Below are 18,003 nucleotides of genomic sequence, written 5' to 3'. Positions count from 1 at the left end.
GTCCATGGGGGCCATTCCTATTCAAACCACCACAGATGTCTTTGTTGATTTCCTTTTATTTGATTTATTCTCAACATTGTGTATTTGAAGACTAAAACATGTCAGAGATCCATTCAGCTTGTTTCACATCTGAAAATACCACATTGTTGTTTTTAACCCTTAGAAATTTTAGTGGACTTTGTTTCCTTGTGTGTTAATATTTGTTTGTTTGTTTTAATTTACAGGCAAACATATTCTCTCTCAGTCTCTTCCCCTCCACCCTAACAGTGAGAAAATTTCAGGGCAGTGCTGTGGTCTCAGGACCAAAGCCCAACATGTATATTTGTCAGTATCACACAAGTGCTAGCCACCGAATATCAATCCCCAGGGTTTTAAACCTTTGTTCTGAGCCCTCAGAGGTCAGGCCAGATAAAATCACTCTGTGAGACTGTCTTAGCATTTTTTTCTTCTAGTTTCAAGTACACTCCACGGAGTTGCAGATACATTTTAAACTGATTGAGTTATCAGACCACAATAGTTCAGTGTTTTCCATCACCATCACACACAGCATTGAAAATTTGCTCAGGCCCATGTATGAAACCTATGATGACAGTCATGGGTGTGTATGGAGATCAGAGGTCACCTTGTGGGAATGGGTGTTTTCTTTCACCTTGTGGGTCCTGGGGGTTGGGTTCAGGTCATCAGGCTTGGCAGCACATGACTTTACCTGCTCAGCTGTCTCACAGTACTTATTGAGATGGTCTTACTGTATAGTCCCGGCTGGCCTCAAACTCACAACGGTCCTCCTGCCTAAACCTCCTAAGTGTTGGGACTATAGGCACATGCCACCCATGCTCTACATCTGGCTTTAAACAGGAATCATAGGGGCATGGGTAGATGCTTGTCAAGTTAACATGTGTGTGCACACTATTCCTACAGTGGATGTGGGTGGGTGTGGCAGAGATGTACATATATGGCTCTGTGGATAAAGAAAATACTGAAAGCAGTCCAAAGCTGTGCAAAGCGAAGACACACCTGCTCTGCCCTAAGTCTTAATCCATGACAACCAAAGAATACTGAGGCTGAGCCGAGCCAGTGGATTGGATCATGTAGGTGAAACAGGGAATCCAGACGTTGGGCTGCAGAGATAGTTCAATCAATAAAATGCTTACTGTAGAAGTCTGATGACGTGGATTTAATCCCCAGCATCCATGTGGAAAAAAACTAGGTGTGGTAGCAAGTACCTGTAATCCTGGTGTCAGGAAGACAGTCGGGAGAACCCCGGCCGAGCTTCATTGTTGAGTCCCATGATAGGTAGTGTTTACCTTCAGCTTGACAACTTGATAGGTTCTAGAAGTACCTAGGAGATGGGCCTCTAGGTATGCTTGTGTGGGGCGCTCTTGATTATGTTAACTGAGATGGGAGGACCCACTCATGGGTGGCACCATTCCCTAGCTGAGATTCTGGACTGTGTAACGAGAGAGCAGGAACTGAGCCACAGCGCTGCATTCCTCTCCTGTGTTTCAGACCACTGATGGGACGCAGCCAGATGCTACAAGTTCCTGTGGCCTTGACTTCTCTGCCATGCTTCTGTACCCTTGAACCATGGGCCACAATAAACCCTTCCTCCCTTAAGTTGTTTTTATCAGAGTGTTTTATCACAGCAACAGGAAGAGAAACTGAGAAAGCCTCTTCCAGGCCAACAGGAGACCCTATCTCAAAACTAATGGAGAGGGTGTCAGATGAATGCTGCCCAACTTCTCCCCTACACAGACACACAGACACACAGACACACAGACACACAGACACACAGACAGACACACACACACACACACACACCACACACACATACACACATACACATACACACACACACACACACACACACACACACACACACACACCACACACACATACACACATACACATACACACATACACACCATACACACACCACACACACACACACACACACACAGGTCGTAGTGTGATTCAAGAAGCAGATCTCCATTGCCAAGCCACACCCAGCTCCCGGCACAGCCGTGAGAGAGCAAGACGAAGCACATAAGAGGCAAAAGCAGAGACTGGTTGCCGTGCAGAGCAGATATGCAGAGCGGAAATGCAGAGCAGATATGCAGAGCGGAAATGCAGAGCAGATATGCAGAGCGGAAATGCAGAGGCTCTGCAGTCCTGTGCATCGCTCCGAGTACCTCTTTTCTAAGGCTCAGTGCATCTGGTCATGCCAACAAGCACAGATGGAACTGCGGGGTGGCGGGTACCTGGTTGGCACTCACTCTGCAAGGTGCCCTTGAGATCAGGAGCATCTCACAGCTCATGGGGTCAGTGACCTCGACAAAGAAGGGTTCTCAATAAAGAGAAATTCATACAGTTTGAAGAGGTAAACAGAGTATGAGAGGCCCAGAGTTTTATTTTGATTTTTTTTTAAATTCCAATTATTATTTGAATTTTTTACTATAAAGGGTCAAAAATTCTGTGTCAAACTCCTCAAATTGACTAGTTTCTTAAATACTCCAAATAACAATTTCATTCTGCATTTGAAAGAATTCCCCACTTTCTAAGCTGTGTCGAGAGACATTGTCCCTCGTGGTGTCCACAGGGCTAGTCTGACAGGGAGGAGATGCCATTGTTGGTGTGTTCATTTCTCCTGTAGAGAATTTGAGATGGATATTAAAAGCTATCTAAAGATAGCCACCTAACTCATGGTGGCCAGATGGAGGGAGGGGCCAGGTTCACTTGAGTTCCAGGTATTGCCACACTGTGTGATACTGGCATCATATTACTCTCACATGTGCCTGCCCCTGGCCCAGAGCCATGGAAAGCGCCTACGATGCAGAAGATCTCTTCTTTAGGGCCTCACACGACTGCTCTGCTGAGAAACCTTTTCATTACCCTTTATGAGAGCATCATTTTTACAGTGTTATCTTTTTATTGCAGTCCTTGGGATTGAACTGAGGCTCACCTTGCACATGTTAGCTGAGCACCCACGCTAGTCTAACAGAAGTATCAATTATCAGTGTCTAGTCCTAAAGGGAAAGAGCTTGGGTTTCCTTTTTCTTTTTGTCTTCCCTCCAAGAGTGGTCCGGAGGTCCCTGGAGCACTCCTGTCAGTCTTAAAGATACTTCAGTTCACAGTCCAGAGATCTGAGTATATTTGCAGATAACACCCACATCTCACCTTTCTTCCTTTGCTGGGAATTCTGAATTTCTAGTGACAAAGAATGAAGAAAATGGGCATTCTTGAGATCTCAATTAGAAGATAACTTGGGAATCTTAGGCAACATCCAAAGAACCAATGACACCAGAGCTCACTCCTCAGTGTGGAGATAGGAAGCGCATGCAATCAAGATGTGTAACTGCAGATAATTTATCTCTAAAGCCTTTTTCCCCATAGGATCATGATAAAGGGAATTTATTCTAGCATTGTCTAACTTCATCCTGACTCTCATCCTGTTATGCCTGGCAGGGTAGTTACATATATTACAAGGCTAGGATGGTTTAATTTGTAGGTTTCCAAGTGAGGCTATGTGTTTCTTAGCAACTGGCAGAAATGCAGTGGCTTGGTTGGAAGCTGCAGGGATGAGCTCATCTCTGTGTTTCAAGGCAGCGAGCGGCACCAGGGAGGGTGACTGCTGTCCTCGAGCGATGGGCTACTGTCATATCCCATTCATAATTGAACAAGGCTCATTTTTTTCCCCATTATGAGATGGTTCTATACTATCTCCACGGGCACACCATTGCTCACCTAGTGTTGCAGCTTAACCACAGAAAGCTCACATCCTGACAAGATCTATGGCACCCTAGAAATGACACATTCTGGAAGGGAGAAGAAAAGAGCTACATACCAGTTCATGCGCCTTTCCAGTATGTGTGGCTACATCAACTGAACCAGTCTGTTTCTGGAATGACCTCGTTCGAATAATCTAGAACGCAGTACTTGCTCGTGGTTGCCCTTCTAGCCGTTGTCTTGTGTGTCTTTTCTCTGGGGGGTTGAAGTCAGAACTCTGGGGCTGGGAAGCAGTCTCCCGCCGCCGTCAAATGCTGGAGGAGTAAGCTTGGTTCTTAACATGTCTTTGGCGTGAAACTTGACGTCTGTCACTGGCCCCTCTGCTTCCATGCAGGTGGCTCCAGGAAGGAGGTTACTGAACACTGGGAATGGCTGGAGCAGAATCTATTGCAGACACTCTCCATCTTCGAGAATGAGAATGACATCACCACGTTCGTAAGGGGAAAAATACAGGTAGTAGCCTTTTCATTTTATTTTGGCTGAATGTTACTGAAATATGTAGCATGCACGTATAAAATTCGCAAAGAATAAAACAAATATTTTAAACATACCAAAGCCTTTTAATTGGAAAAAGCTAAAATTTACAGAAATATTGCAAAAATAAGGACTGTATATAACCCGACTGTGTGCAATTCAATCAGACTTACCTCATAACATTCTACCCCACTTACTTAGGATTCTTAAGGCTATCTAACACGTCCTCCAGTTTCCATTAGTGATATTTGATGAAAAAAAGACCTAAACATTATTTAACAATGTATATAAATGCATCATTATTACAGCCCTTAAATATTTAGCATATATTCTAATTTTTAAAAAATTTACATTTATTTATGTGTTTTAGTGTTTTGCATACACGTGTATATGTGTACCATGTATGTGCCTGGTGCCCTCCAAGGTCAGAAAAGGGCATCGGAGCCTCTGGAACTGGATTTACAGATGCTTGGGAGCTTCCATGAGGTGTTGAGAACCAAACCCGGTCTTCTGGAAGAGCAGCCAGTGCTCTTAACCGCTGAGCCATCTCCCCAGTCCCATACAGTCTTATCTAAACGGGATTGATTGTGCCCTCGGTGCTGTGTTGTTCAGCCTGTGAGGGAACTGAGTTGGTTTCCACCTCTTCAATCTCCTTCAGTCTGGAGCATTTCCACAGCCCCCCTTATGTCTTATGACATTAATGTTGGTAAATTGTGCACTTCTGGTTTTTATAAAAGGATGTTTCGTTGGAGGTTCTGTCAGATGTCTCTCTGTGATTGAATTCAAGTTGTGCCTTCCTGGGATGGAGTGCTATGTTAGCGTCTTGTGTCCTCCTCAATCTGCTGTGTCCCGAGGCACACGACACTCATCTGCCACTCACTGGCGTCATGAACCCGTTCAAAGCTATTCATTTTTTCACTGTAGCATTCACACTTTTATGTTTACAAATAATGATATTTCTATAGAAAAATATTTTAAACCACAGATACCCCATTTTTTTGGTCAAAATGTCCCTGTTGGTGTAGTTCCATTAATGGTTTTTAAAAATCTGAATAGTTCTTCAGTGTGGAAGTTTGCAAATGATGGTTTTATTAAAATATGAAATTGATACTGACAGACTAATACAAACTTAACTGAAGACTTTTCTTCAGTATTATCATTTTGAAAAGTCCATGTCTTTTTTCATTTCACAATCCAGTCCAGAATCATAGACTTCCTTTGTCCCCTTGTTCTTTCTGAAGTCCTGTGTTGGGTGTGTGTGTGTTGTAATTAGTTCAGTCACTCCCTGTGCTCTGATATTTAGGTGCCATCCAACATTTTTCAACTATGAATTCTGCTACATTTAGAACCGCATGCATCTGTGCTTGCATGTGATCGAGGCTGTACCTGCAGGCTGAGCTACTACAGTAGAATTACCAGACTGAAGGGTCAATGTGTGTGCTGCTCTGCTAACTATTCTCAGCTCCCCTCCAGGGTGCTGTCCCGCTGTAGATTCCCACTGGCATGTGTGGGAGCAGCTTCTCCAATAGTGTAGATTCTCCAGTTTTCCAGCTTCTGCCAGCCTTATGGCCAGGGAGACTGCTTCGCTAGTGCCCAACTTGTGTTTGTGTGAGAACTTGGGTAGCATTTCCTATGTTGAAGGGCCACGTTCTGTATCTCTTTAGACACTGCTGCATGTATCCTCTGTTTGTCTTTCATAGGATTTGGGGGTCTTATTTTTCTTGAATGTTTCGTGTGTGTGTGTGTGTGTGTGTGTGTGTGTGTGTGTGTGTGTGTAGACCAGAGGACAATCGGGGGTGTCGTTCCTCAAGTTCCTCTTCTTTTGTTTGTTAAAGACAGAATCTCTCTGGCCTGGGACTTGCAAGGTCACTAATCTGGATGGCTGCCAGCCCTCGAGACCCACCTGTCTGTCTGTGTCTCCGCAGTACTAGGATGCTGCACCATGCCCAGCTTTGTTTTACTGGGTCCCAGGGGTTGAATCTAGCCCCTTGCTCCTGCAGGGCAAGCACTGTATGGGCTGTGCTGTCTTCCCCCCGGCCTCCTCTTCTTCGATTTCGAGAAGTTGTTTACATAGAAAGGCCGTTGCCTTTTGCTGGTGACATGCATGTGCTGCAGCTGTTTCTCATCTGTCGTCAGACTTGACTCATGACAGTTTTTGCCACACAAAGTTGTCAGGTGACTTTCGTGTGTTTGGGGTTGCTCAAAATGATCAATTCTTTCTGTAGCGACTGGGTTTTTAGACATGATTAAAAAACCTTTTTAGAGCCCAAATAAGGGGAATTCTAAGTAGTCTGGTGGAATGCTGCTCTAAAATCCCATAGAAAAGCCAGTGCTCTCTTTCCTCTTTCTACATGACTAAACTTTCCCACGAGCACATAATAATTGAAACAGGAAAGTTAATAACAAATAGAAGTTCATTACTGTTTAGGATCTGATGTGTTTGAAGTAGGGAGCTGAACTTGAAATGGGCCATATCCAACTCTGAAAGTGAACTGTAGAAAAAGCTCATACAGTAACCCCAGCATGATTCTCATGCCCAGCCTTCCCTCAGAATGAATGGGCACATTGGGAAGGACCAGACAACTTTTGAGAGTGTGTGTGTGTGTGTGTGTGTGTGTGTGTGTGTGTGTGTGTGTGTGTAGTAATGGAGAGCTCTGTGGTGAAACTGAGACTCTATGAATAATTCATGTGTGTGAATATAGAGATCAGGAGAGCTACTAATTGTTTCATGTATGATGGGTTGGAGGAAAGAGGACAACGAACTGGAGTGGAGAAGACACAGACATGTGACGACATAGGTAACCAGGGGCCACCTCACAGTCTGGCCTCTCATACTGCCATCTCTGTATAAAATAAGAAAGATGTAGAGGAGGAAACAAAATCTTCCGTCCGATGGGAGGACAAATTATGTCAAATAGTTTTTCTTCTCACTACATTAAATATGTCAGGTTTATTTCCCCTGAAACCATTTATGAGGAGGGAATCCACATTAATGCAATAATGTGTGAAAGAATGTCATTCATGTGCAAATGAATAGATTGCTATTTTACAGATTGTCCAATAATTAAGGGAACTAGCAGGCTGTTTTGTTATAATATCTAATTAACTTTTGTAAATTATTAATGCAATAATTAACTATATAGACAACAGGAAATCAAGTGCCATGCATAACAGTTTGTATACTTATTTCTAGATGTTTCAGCATGTTGAACGTGATGGTAGTATTCTGTTCTCCTATGTAGCCTTGACTAGTATCTACTACATTTATGTAATTATAGTTGTTGGGGTTTTTTTTTAATTTTTTGGTTTTTTTGTTTTGTTTTGGTTTGGTCCCTGGCTGTCCTGGAACTCACTCTGTAGACCAGGCTGGCCTTGAACTCACAGAGATCTGCCTGTCTCTGCCTCCCAAGCTCTGGGATTAAAGACGTGTGCCTCTACCACCTGGCTAATTATGGTTGTTTTAATAAAAGAATATAACTCTCCATAATTGACTTTACTTTCTTGTCTTTCTAGAAATTACCTTTGCTTCTAAATTAGCAAGTGGTAGGCAGGCACAAATAAAAATAGAGTTACCACTTTAGCCCACGTAATTTTTGCCATAAATTACATTTCTCCAATCTCCTTTAGGATAGAGATTAAAACATTAGGATAGAGTTATTAAAACATTTTAATGAACCAAAATATTTTAATGGACCTTAAGTATATGTTGTTATATCAGAATCCTGTGTGCTTGCTTTCACACTCAGAATTTTAAAGGCTTATTTTATTATTTTAACTGGGTGTATGTGCTTGTGTCTGTGTACGGTATGTGCACAATAGTGCAGGTCTCTGCAGAGCTGGAGTTACAGACGGTTGTGAGCCACCTGATGTGTGTGCTGGGAACCGAACTTGGGTCCTCTGGAAGAGCAGTACTTGCTCTTAACCTGAGCCATGTCTCCAGCCTGTTGTTGAAATGACTTTGAAGTTTAATGTCTCCATGTTTTAATTTTCTGCCCACAATTATGAAGCTAAATTTTTTTTGTGTTTGCCAAGTTTTTGGGTTTTCATTTGTTTGGTTGGTTGGGTTTTTTGTTTGTTTGTTTTGTTTTGTTTTGTTTTGTTTTGTCTTACTATGTAGTCCTGGTGTATCTGGAACTTATTGGGTAGACTAGGCTTGTCTTGAACTCACAGAACTCTCTTTCTCTGCTTCTCAAATGCTACAATTAAAGCATACACCACAGCGGACAGTTTCTGGCTTACCAAGTTAATTTTACTTTTTGAGGACACCTTTGCATATGTAAATTAGCATTAGGCATCCACTGTGTTAGATATGTTGAATTTCTGACGTTATTAGGGGCTGTTACCTAGGACCAGAGTGGTTTATTGGGGAATAAGTAGAGCCTATAGAACTTGGAGGAAAGAAACGTTCCATTCCTGTGTTCCGTCGACCTGGCCTCCTGGCTCAACCTTCCCAGAAAAGCCAAGGAAGGCTTGTACATTCCAGACTCTTTTCCTAAAGGTGGGAAAAGTGGAAGCGGGGGCTATTGACGAATGTACATTAGGCCCCAGAGCGTCTCAAGCTATCATTTCTTAGTTTCATACTTTCATAAATCTACTCATGCTTAAAAACACTTTTTAAGTTTAATGAACATTCTAGAGTTGGTATTTAGCGTAGTGTTTTATATAAAAAAAATACAGGGCCTTACCTGTGGTCTGCTGTGTATCACTTCATTTTAATGTCCTTCCTATTCTGACTTTGGTAAGAGATCTGCCATAGTGGTCCAGAACAATAAATATAAGCCCACTTGAGGTTTCCAGGCTGATTCTAGGTTGCTGGGGTTGCCTAGGAAACGCAGATGCTGCTTCCTATTACTGGATTCTCCTCTTAATTGTGTGTATGTGCTTTCTCTTTCATTCATTTATTCTTTCTTTCTTTCTTTCCTTTTTTTTTGGTTGGAAACAGTCTCACTCTGTAGCCCAGGTTGACCTAGAAGTTACTCTGTAGCCCAGGATGACCTCAAACTCATCAAGATCCTTCTAAACTCTTCCCACCCAGCACTCTAATGCCCTCACACCACCTCTGGTTGTCTGACATTCCTCATGTATCTCTACTGAAGCCTGCTCGTGCCTAGAATAACCTGGGTCCAACTCCTTGGCCTCCACAGACCTCAACATCTCTGTTCTCTCAGAGGTTTTGTAGCAGAACTAGTTAGAGGAAAACAGTCTTATCTTAGATGCTCTCCCAGGGAAGAGCGTTGCTATTTCTCATGCCAGCCATACTGCTACCCTGGGTGATGAAAGACAGAGTCCACAACCGAAAACTTAGCTTCCTAAACATGGCTCACTATGAAACAATGTAGATTCCACAATCCATAATTGACATCATACAATAAAAACCAAAATATGACTTCTTAAGATCTATTCTCATTTGGGAGCACAGCATATTTTCTTCTAAGAATAATGCACTGGATACCTTTTAGATGTTAGGTATGGTAAATGTTCAAGACACTGTTGTTAGTGTTGGAACTCATATTTAATGGTTGAGGAAAATATAAACAGAATTCAACATAAGCTGAAAGCGTATAGAATTGAGAACGCTTAGATGGAATTATGTGTTGCTTAGTTGACGGATGGGAATGGTCAGGGGGCGATCTTACGCCGTGAATTCAGCATAGGCTTCAGTAGGAATGTTGTTGGCGGGTCTCTGTTTCAGAACATGGCTGGACAAAACCTAAGTGGGGAGAGCATCTCGACAGGAAGCCACTATGGTAACTCTGGCTTGTGCTGAGGGTCTAGGGGTGGCCCTGAGGTAGAATAGACGGAAGCTGAGGGGTGGGGTTGTGTTCACGAAGGGATGCCACTGTTTGCTCTTAGCTGTGTGTCCAAGATTTCAGTCCCATGAATGGTGAGGAGGATTTTTGGAAGATGGAGGCCTCTCTTCTGCCACTGTTCCTCCTTGCCACCACTGCAGGCCACAAGGGAATAGTTTCAATCTGTGACGCAGAGAATCACCAGTGCTGTGCGAGGGGAGAGACTCAGAGCTAGAAGGTTCACAGGGAGGTGGGAATTAAGAAACCCGGCTGTCAGGGTTGGTGTGACTGAGGCAGTTCAGGGACTCTGAGTGACAGCACCAGAGACGAGAAGGTGAGAAAGTTATAAATGATACTGTAGACCCAGAGGGCACCTGCGGAGCTATTCAGATACTGTATAATGAAGGAAAAAGTTACAGTGTTGATTTGATTCAAAATGAACATGAGCACTTAGTATTTTTGGTGTAACAGAAGTGGTGAACTACTTAGGTTACTGATAGTAAGAATTATGTGGTCAAAATTGTTGGTTTTGATTAGTTTTATTTCTTTTGCATATGCACATATGTCCTGTGCATCACATATGTGCCCAGTGCCTGTGGAGGCCAGAGGGGAAGCTGGATCCCCTGAAACTTGAGTTATGGACCGTTGTGAACCACCGTGGGAATGCTGGGAAGTGAATCCCAGTCCCCTACAAAATAAATGCTCTTAACTGCTGAGCCATTGCTCCAGCTTCCAAAATCAGCTTTTTGGGGGGAGTGCGTGTGTGTGTGTGTGTGTGTGTGTGTGTGTGTGTGTGTGTGTGTGCATGTTTGTGAAATAGGTGCATGTACATGAATGCACACATGTGTAGAGGCCAGAGGGCAATGTTTGGGATTCTCCTCAATTGTTTCCCACCTTGAGACAATGTCTGTCATAGAATCTAGAAGTCTCTCATTCAGCTAGACAGGGTGACCCCAAAGTACCCGGGCTCTTCCCATCTCTGCGTCAGAGGAGTGGGTCTCCACAGCTGATTTCCGTGTGGGTGCTGGGCAATCGGATTCAGGTCCTCACACTTGCACAGTGACCACCTTACTAACTGATCCAGGGAGCTAGTCCTCCCTCCTTGTTTTAAGAGGATGTTTGTGGGGGAATATTAAAGCTATCCTGGACGAATGAGAGCCCAGTAGAAAGCCCGGGGGCCAGGAATTGTACATATCATGAGCCTGTTGTAAGGTTTTATCCCAGGGATGCCAGAGGACTGAGTCAGTATCTAGGAAAATGCCAGAGTTTTCACAAGTTCACACAGACACAGGTGACACTCTGGGCCCTGAATCCACAGCTGCTGTGCTCTGAAGCTCAGGCTTTCCAGTGAGAATGGGATCAGAGAAATGGAGATGAAGTAGGGCCAATTTGATGATTCCGAAGTCAATCCTGGAATTTGAGGGAGCCTTCTCTTTTAAAGAACATTTATTTTTGTGTGTATGTGATGCATGCTCGCACACACGTATGTTGGCGTGTGTGCCAGAGTCCCCGCGTGGACGTTAAAAGGACTACTTGCAGGAGTCGGTTCTCTCCTTCCACCATGTGGGTCCTGGGGATTGAACCCGGGTCATCAGACTTGGCAGCAAGCGCCTTTAGCCACTGAGCCATCTCTCCAGCCAACAGTAGCTTTCTTCTCTAAAGAGATGCACAAAAACTGTCTTCAGGGAGTTACAGAGGAATTGGCTAGCAACTAAATGGCTTCTCGGGCTGCCAGAATGATTCAGTGGGAGGTTTAGATTAGACCAGTCACTTGCTATACAAACATTTTATCTCCTGTCCAGCTGTCAAATTGTGTCTAATTGAATTCCCTTCTTGTATACACTTGTTTTCAGCTCAGATGACTCCCAAGTTGTGAGGTCTCTGATTGAATGTCTGTTAGTGAAGTACAGTCAGTCCTTCCCCTCCTTGGCCTTCTATGGTGATTTTTTTTTGAGACAGGCAGAAGCTGACCTTTATGATAACACTGTCATAATGTGCTTAGTAATAATTAAGCAAGGTGCTTATGTTTTCTTATTTTGAGATAAAGCAGCTTCATTTCTAGGAAGCATAAGAAACTAATCAACACCAATGGACATGTAATAAAATCCTTGGACAATCTTTCAGTGCACAAATGCTACCTGTTAATTGGCTAAGCATGAAGGCTCTTGAGAAGCTGAAACAGGAAGATCACAGTGAATCCCGAGGCCAGGGTAGACTACATAGTGAGTTCCAGGACAGCCTAGAACTAACCAGAAGCTTAGAATTTGGTGGGTTGCCTTGGAAGAGAATTAATCATTAAAACAAATCTGGTCTCAGGAAGTGTTTCATTCCAATATGCTCAGCTGCAGTCATAATTCCATCTGTATGCTCTCTCCCCATCAGGGCATCATTGCAGAATATAACAAAATCAATGATGTGAAAGAAGATGACGACACAGAGAAGTTCAAAGAGGCCATCGTGAAGTTCCACAGACTGTTTGGGATGCCCGAAGAGGAGAAACTTGTCAACTATTACTCTTGCAGCTACTGGAAAGGGAAGGTCCCCCGGCAGGGCTGGATGTACCTCAGCATTAACCACCTGTGCTTTTCCTCCTTCCTGATGGGCAGGGAAGGTGAGTGAGTGCTCAGGATTTCCGTGGGAGCCTTTGGCAAGTTCACTGAGGCTTTCCCTAACTCATAAACCAAGTCAGAATATCAAAAGCATGTCTGTAGACTTGAGTCGAGATCTTTTCCTGACCATTTAATGAGTGAATTCAATTATTTTCAATTCAAAATTGCAAACAAATTATCCATTGAGTACTAGGGGTTCACTAAAGGTGTATTTGATTTAGTAGACATGATTTCGGTCTTTAATAATTCCGATCCCAGAGTTTATGCAATACAAATTATAACAAACAAATGAGGCAATAAAGATAGGGTCAGGAGCTCAAAAGAGCTGGGCAGGTTGGGAGCAAGGCTGTGAGGTTACCCCGTCTGGAAAGACACTAAAGTAAGTGTTGACCCGACCTTGTTGCCTGTGCTCAGCCAAGCTGGTGATCCGGTGGGTGGACATCACTCAACTGGAGAAGAACGCCACGCTGCTTCTGCCAGATGTGCTCAAAGTGAGCACACGATCCAGCGAGCACTTCTTCTCCGTGTTCCTCAACATCAACGAGACGTTCAAGCTGATGGAGCAGCTTGCCAACATAGCCATGAGGCAGCTCCTGGACAACGAAGGATTTGAGCAAGACCGGTCCCTGCCGAAACTCAAGAAGAAATCTCCCAAAAAAGTGTCTGCTCTGAAACGGTGGGTGAGAGAAACCGTGGAACTCAGGAATGGAAAGCCTTTCCATTTGTGCAGACACTGAGTTCTGACCGACCCCAGCTTATGAGCGCTTTCCTGAGCATAGCACAATGGGGAAAGACTGCCTGAGCCACTGCTGTTGGTGAGAGAGGCAGGAATGAGGGGTTCCTCCACCACGTGGTGGGGTCTCTGCCAGCCTTAAGTACAGAATGCAGTGGGCCCACAATGGCCTCACATGACCTCTCGGTGGAGCCACCCTAAGCCGGGCTCATGGGTGACAGAAAGGGGCATATTTTGTGTGGAAGGATGGACACGTGGAGGAAGCCCAAGAAACACCAGGAGCTGTAGGTCAGAGGTCAGGGCATGGGATGAGAAGCTGCAGGGAAGCCTGGAAGGTTGGGTGTGGAAGCTGAAAGGAAAGTATCAGCTCAGGACCCCCAAGACCAAGTTCTCAGCACAGAGGAGACTTATTTGTCCCAGAGGGACACAGGGCAGAGAATAAGAGACAAAGACAGGAAATAGAGGAGGAGGGAGAAGGGGAAGGGAACCAGGGAGAGGGGGCAGGGGGATTTGTCTGGTGCAGGGGTTAGCATAGGGGTTGGAACAAAGGACTGCCTCTGGATAGAGAGGAGGCAGATGTGGCACATAGGAAAAAGGCTGTTTATAAAGGTAAAGGGGGATGTGTGTGAGAATGAGGTGTTTAGTTTTAATTGGACATGTTCATTAGGTGAGCAAAGGGGGTTTCTGATTGCTGGACTTCAATACTTGGATAGCTGGACCTTGGTAGTCAGCCTCAGGAGTGAGTCTGGCATAAGAAAGTGTCCAAAGAAGGGAACAGACATTAGTGGCTAGCTTTAGGAATGCAATCTATTGGGTTTTTTAGCAAGACAGAGGGAACGGGGAGAAGGGCAAGGCCTGCCAGAGCCAGGCTTGCCATGCTAGGGCCGACTAGAGTCCCTTAAAATGAGTTGAGGAAGAAAGTGTTCAGGGCATATGAAAGGCCAGTTTTGATTATGTTGCATGGAGTTGTCTGTAGGACATTGAGATGGGGGTCATTCCTGTAAGGGACCTGAGGGTGGAAGGGATCATATTGCATGGAGTTGTCTGCAGGACATCGGGACGGGGGTCATTCCTGTAAGGGACCTGAGGGTGGAAGGAGTTGTACGAAAATGGCAGTGGGAGCCTGAGAGGAAGTGGTTAAGATGTCTTTGGGGTTCTGTGTGGAGTTTGACATCCTAGTGAACAACAGATTTATTAATTACCTTAATGAATGATAAAGCTGGTAAAAGTCAAAGGCAATTGACAAAGAAGGGATGGAATTTTTTTTTTTTTTTTTTTTTTTTTTGGTTTTTCAAGACAGGGTTTCTCTGTGTAGCTTTGCGCCTTTCCTGGAACTCGCTCTGTAGACCAGGCTGGCCTCGAACTCACAGAGATCCGCCTGGCTCTGCCTCCCGAGTGCTGGGATTAAAGGCGTGCGCCACCACCGCCCGGCGGGATGGAATTTTTTAAGTTTGGGAAATATTTGATGCTACGTGACTTTTTCTACAGAGACAGGAACAAATGACTATTCATCCCAGATATGACACCCTATAACAGACCAGAGAAATGATTCACCTAAATCTAACTTAGTGAACCAGTGAGCCCGAGTTTGCCACTGAGAAACCCACCCCAGCGTGGGCATTCATTCACTCCTGGAGACATTGCATCACCACCACTGTGGTACAGGCCGTTCAGCCTGATGGAGAGTGCCTTCTCCCAGCAGTGTTAACTGTTCCTAAAGCCCTCAGAGGGGCCTGGTGAATGTTGTGTGGCCTGGGAAGTCTAGGAGTCTCCCTCCTCCCTCCAGGAGTGGGTGTTGCCATTCAGGGGAAAGTGACTAGGCACCAAAACAGGCTGGATGCAAGACTCCGATGGGAATACTTTGTTGGTGAGGGTAGATACCCTAATGAAGCCTAAGAATAAAGCTTAAAAAAAACAGTCTTCAAATGAGGTCTTTGTAGGAGTGAAAAGGATGCTGGTGTGTGCAGCTCCAGAGCTGATGAGGACGCAGGTGATTTTACAGAGAGCAGCGGGGGTGGAGGATTCTTCTGCATTCACCCTCTCTGTTTGTGCGGGAAGCCAAGCCAAATGGCAGACTAGACCTTCTGTGAAGCATGGTGGGCTGGAGTCCTGAGGGGAGAGTTCTGCACAGGAGAAAGGGTATCAGCAGGGCAGTACTGGGGTCAGCTGAGGCCTCAGGTGAGATCTGGAACCTTTGTCTCTATAATTGTCCCCCTCACTGGTCTCTTCACACTGTCCTGTAGTTTAGGGTGGAGAGTGACACCCAGCAGACTCACTTTGCTGTTCGGGATGTCATTAGGTCTTTCAGGGCTACCCAGAGAAACCCTGTGTCAAAAAACTAAAAGAAAAAGACTTTGGATAAAAGTTTAAAGACCTCTTTAAGAATTCCTGAGTTATTTAGAAAGAGAGTGAACTTCCTTTCTCAGTCCTACTTTGCCCAAGATTTTTTAACATTTACAGATATTAATTGTAAAATGGCTTGATATAGTAAAATGATGCTGTACTTTGAGGTCCCGAGGTTGGAGTCCCAGCAGTATACAGCTAAGGATGGGAGGAATGGGTCTGGCAAGACTGAGAGGCAAGGGCTGGGGACCTACGTGGCCACAGGTGAAAAGCGTTAGAGCGTCTTTCTTGGTGACCTGAACTGTAGTTGTTGTTTTGTAGGGATCTGGATGCCAGGGCGAAGAGTGAGCGGTACCGTGCCCTTTTCCGGCTGCCCAAAGATGAAAAGCTCGATGGTCACACTGACTGCACCCTCTGGACTCCATTTAACAAAATGCACATCTTGGGCCAGATGTTTGTCTCCACAAATTACATCTGCTTTACCAGCAAGGAGGAAAACCTCTGCAGCCTCATAATTCCACTCCGAGAAGTAAGTGTTGAGTGGAAATCCATATTTTAGGACGTCCATTTAGAATGCTTTTCTGTGTGAACCAGGGATTTATTTTCTTTATTTACTCTGTGTGTGTGTGTGTGTGTGTGTGTGTGTGTGTGTGTGTGTGTGTGTGTGTTGCATGCAGAAGAGTGTGCCAGTGTGTGCACCCACGCCCGCAGGTGGAGGCCAGAAGTTGTTGGTGGCCTTCCTCCATCATCTCTGCTTTGAGCAGACTTCTTACTGAGCCAGAAGCTCACTGGTCTAGCTAAGCTGGCTGATGGTCAGTGATGCACTTGTCTCCACCCCCAGTGCTCAGGCTGGACAGATGCAGCCATGCTGAGCTGTGGGTTCGGCGGCATTCAAACTCCAGTCCAGTACACATTGAGTGCTCTTATCCACAGCACACCATTGCTCCCGGGCTTTTTTCCTCCTCCTCCTCCTCCTCCTCCTCCTCCTCCTCCTCCTCCTCCTCCTCCTCCTCCTTCCCCTTCTTGTTCTTTTTTTAACAAGACATCGTTCAGGTGTTTTTGCCATCAGTGATTACTGATGATGCCTGTGATGGGCAGTGCAGGGTTGGGAGCCCTGTGTTTTCCAGTCAGAAGTTAAAGGTGAGCAGAGCTTTTGGACTCACTGTGTTAAGAGCCTCGTGGTAAATTTCAGGTTTCACTCCACTACTCTTCTCTCTGTTTTTAAAGTGTTACCTGAACAATCAAATTTTCCCTCTTTCCCTATATTTTAAGAGTAATGCATTACTGTCATAGCTCATTTGCAGAAGTACAGATAATGAGAAGACAAAATTCCCTCCCAGCTCCAGCTTTTCCTGTGCATTACTATGTATATGTCATATAATTTAGACATAAATGTAGGGGAGTTTTTAGTTTTATTTCATCTAACAGTGAGTATACCTTAAATCAGTTCCCCAAGTCAATTTTTAATGACTACATATTACTCCATTAAATGTACACACATAATGTGTTCACCTATTTATCTGTACCCTTTCACTCTTGCTGTTTTTTCCCTGTCACATGTATAAATTTCCTTAAGTTATAATTACGAATTCCCCGAAGCTGAATTGATCAATCAAAAAAAAAAAAAAAAAGAAAAAGAAAAAAAACCCACAAACTATCAAACAGTTGACGAATTCACTTCAGTTTGTCACAGGTTTAGCTCATTGGTATTATAACATATTTTGAGGCCAGGATAATTTACTGGGGGTGATTCAGAGGTGGGGAGATCAATTACATTTACATTTAGTAGTTAACGGGCTTCATAATTTTTCCTGCAAATTCACCTTGGTTGATAAGTTTTTCACTTAATTCTAAGCATAATTTTCAAATTTTTCATGTGTGTGTGTGTGTGTGTGTGTGTGTGTGTGTGTGTGTGTGTGTATGTGTGTGTGTGTGTATGATATGTGTGTGTGAGTGTGTGTGAGTGTATGTGGTGTGTGTGTGTGTGTGTATATGATGTATGTGTGAGCGTATGTGTGTGATGTGTGTGTGTGAATGTGTGTGTGAGAGTGTGTGTAGTGTGTGTGGTGTGTGTGAGTGTATGTGTGTATGATGTGTGTATGATATGTGCGTGTGTGTGCATATGTGATGTGTGTGTGATGGCACAAGGATGGAGGTCTGAGGACAATGTTGTGTTGGTGATTCTCTTCTAACTTGACGTTGGTTCCAGCCTTGGACAGCAAGCCTTTTACCTGATGAGCCATCTTGCTGACCCCTTAGCACGATTTCCTTC

The 18,003-nt window shown here is 44.4% G+C and overlaps 1 protein-coding gene across 2 annotated transcripts in view; it reads left to right on the top strand.

The window, feature by feature from the left end:
- The window catches only part of Tbc1d9 (TBC1 domain family member 9), a 105,915-nt gene that overhangs the window by 52,906 nt on the left and 35,006 nt on the right, over nt 1-18,003 (top strand). Inside the window, exons 1-5 of one of the 2 annotated variants that reach the window (XM_052729614.1) lie at nt 3,664-3,860; nt 4,118-4,236; nt 12,429-12,657; nt 13,070-13,331; nt 16,053-16,260. In XM_052729614.1, the coding sequence (XP_052585574.1) occupies nt 3,803-3,860; nt 4,118-4,236; nt 12,429-12,657; nt 13,070-13,331; nt 16,053-16,260 (876 nt within the window). In that variant the 5' untranslated portion in view covers nt 3,664-3,802. Of the gene's footprint in view, nt 1-3,663; nt 3,861-4,117; nt 4,237-12,428; nt 12,658-13,069; nt 13,332-16,052; nt 16,261-18,003 lie in introns of those variants that run through there. The other variant, XM_052729613.1, reaches the window with a different exon arrangement.

Source organism: Peromyscus californicus, unplaced genomic scaffold (assembly GCF_007827085.1).
Source record: "Peromyscus californicus insignis strain IS unplaced genomic scaffold, ASM782708v3 Scaffold_8__1_contigs__length_139910024, whole genome shotgun sequence".
NCBI classification, from domain to species: domain Eukaryota; kingdom Metazoa; phylum Chordata; class Mammalia; order Rodentia; family Cricetidae; genus Peromyscus; species Peromyscus californicus.
This window is presented reverse-complemented; position numbering and strand designations above follow the sequence as displayed.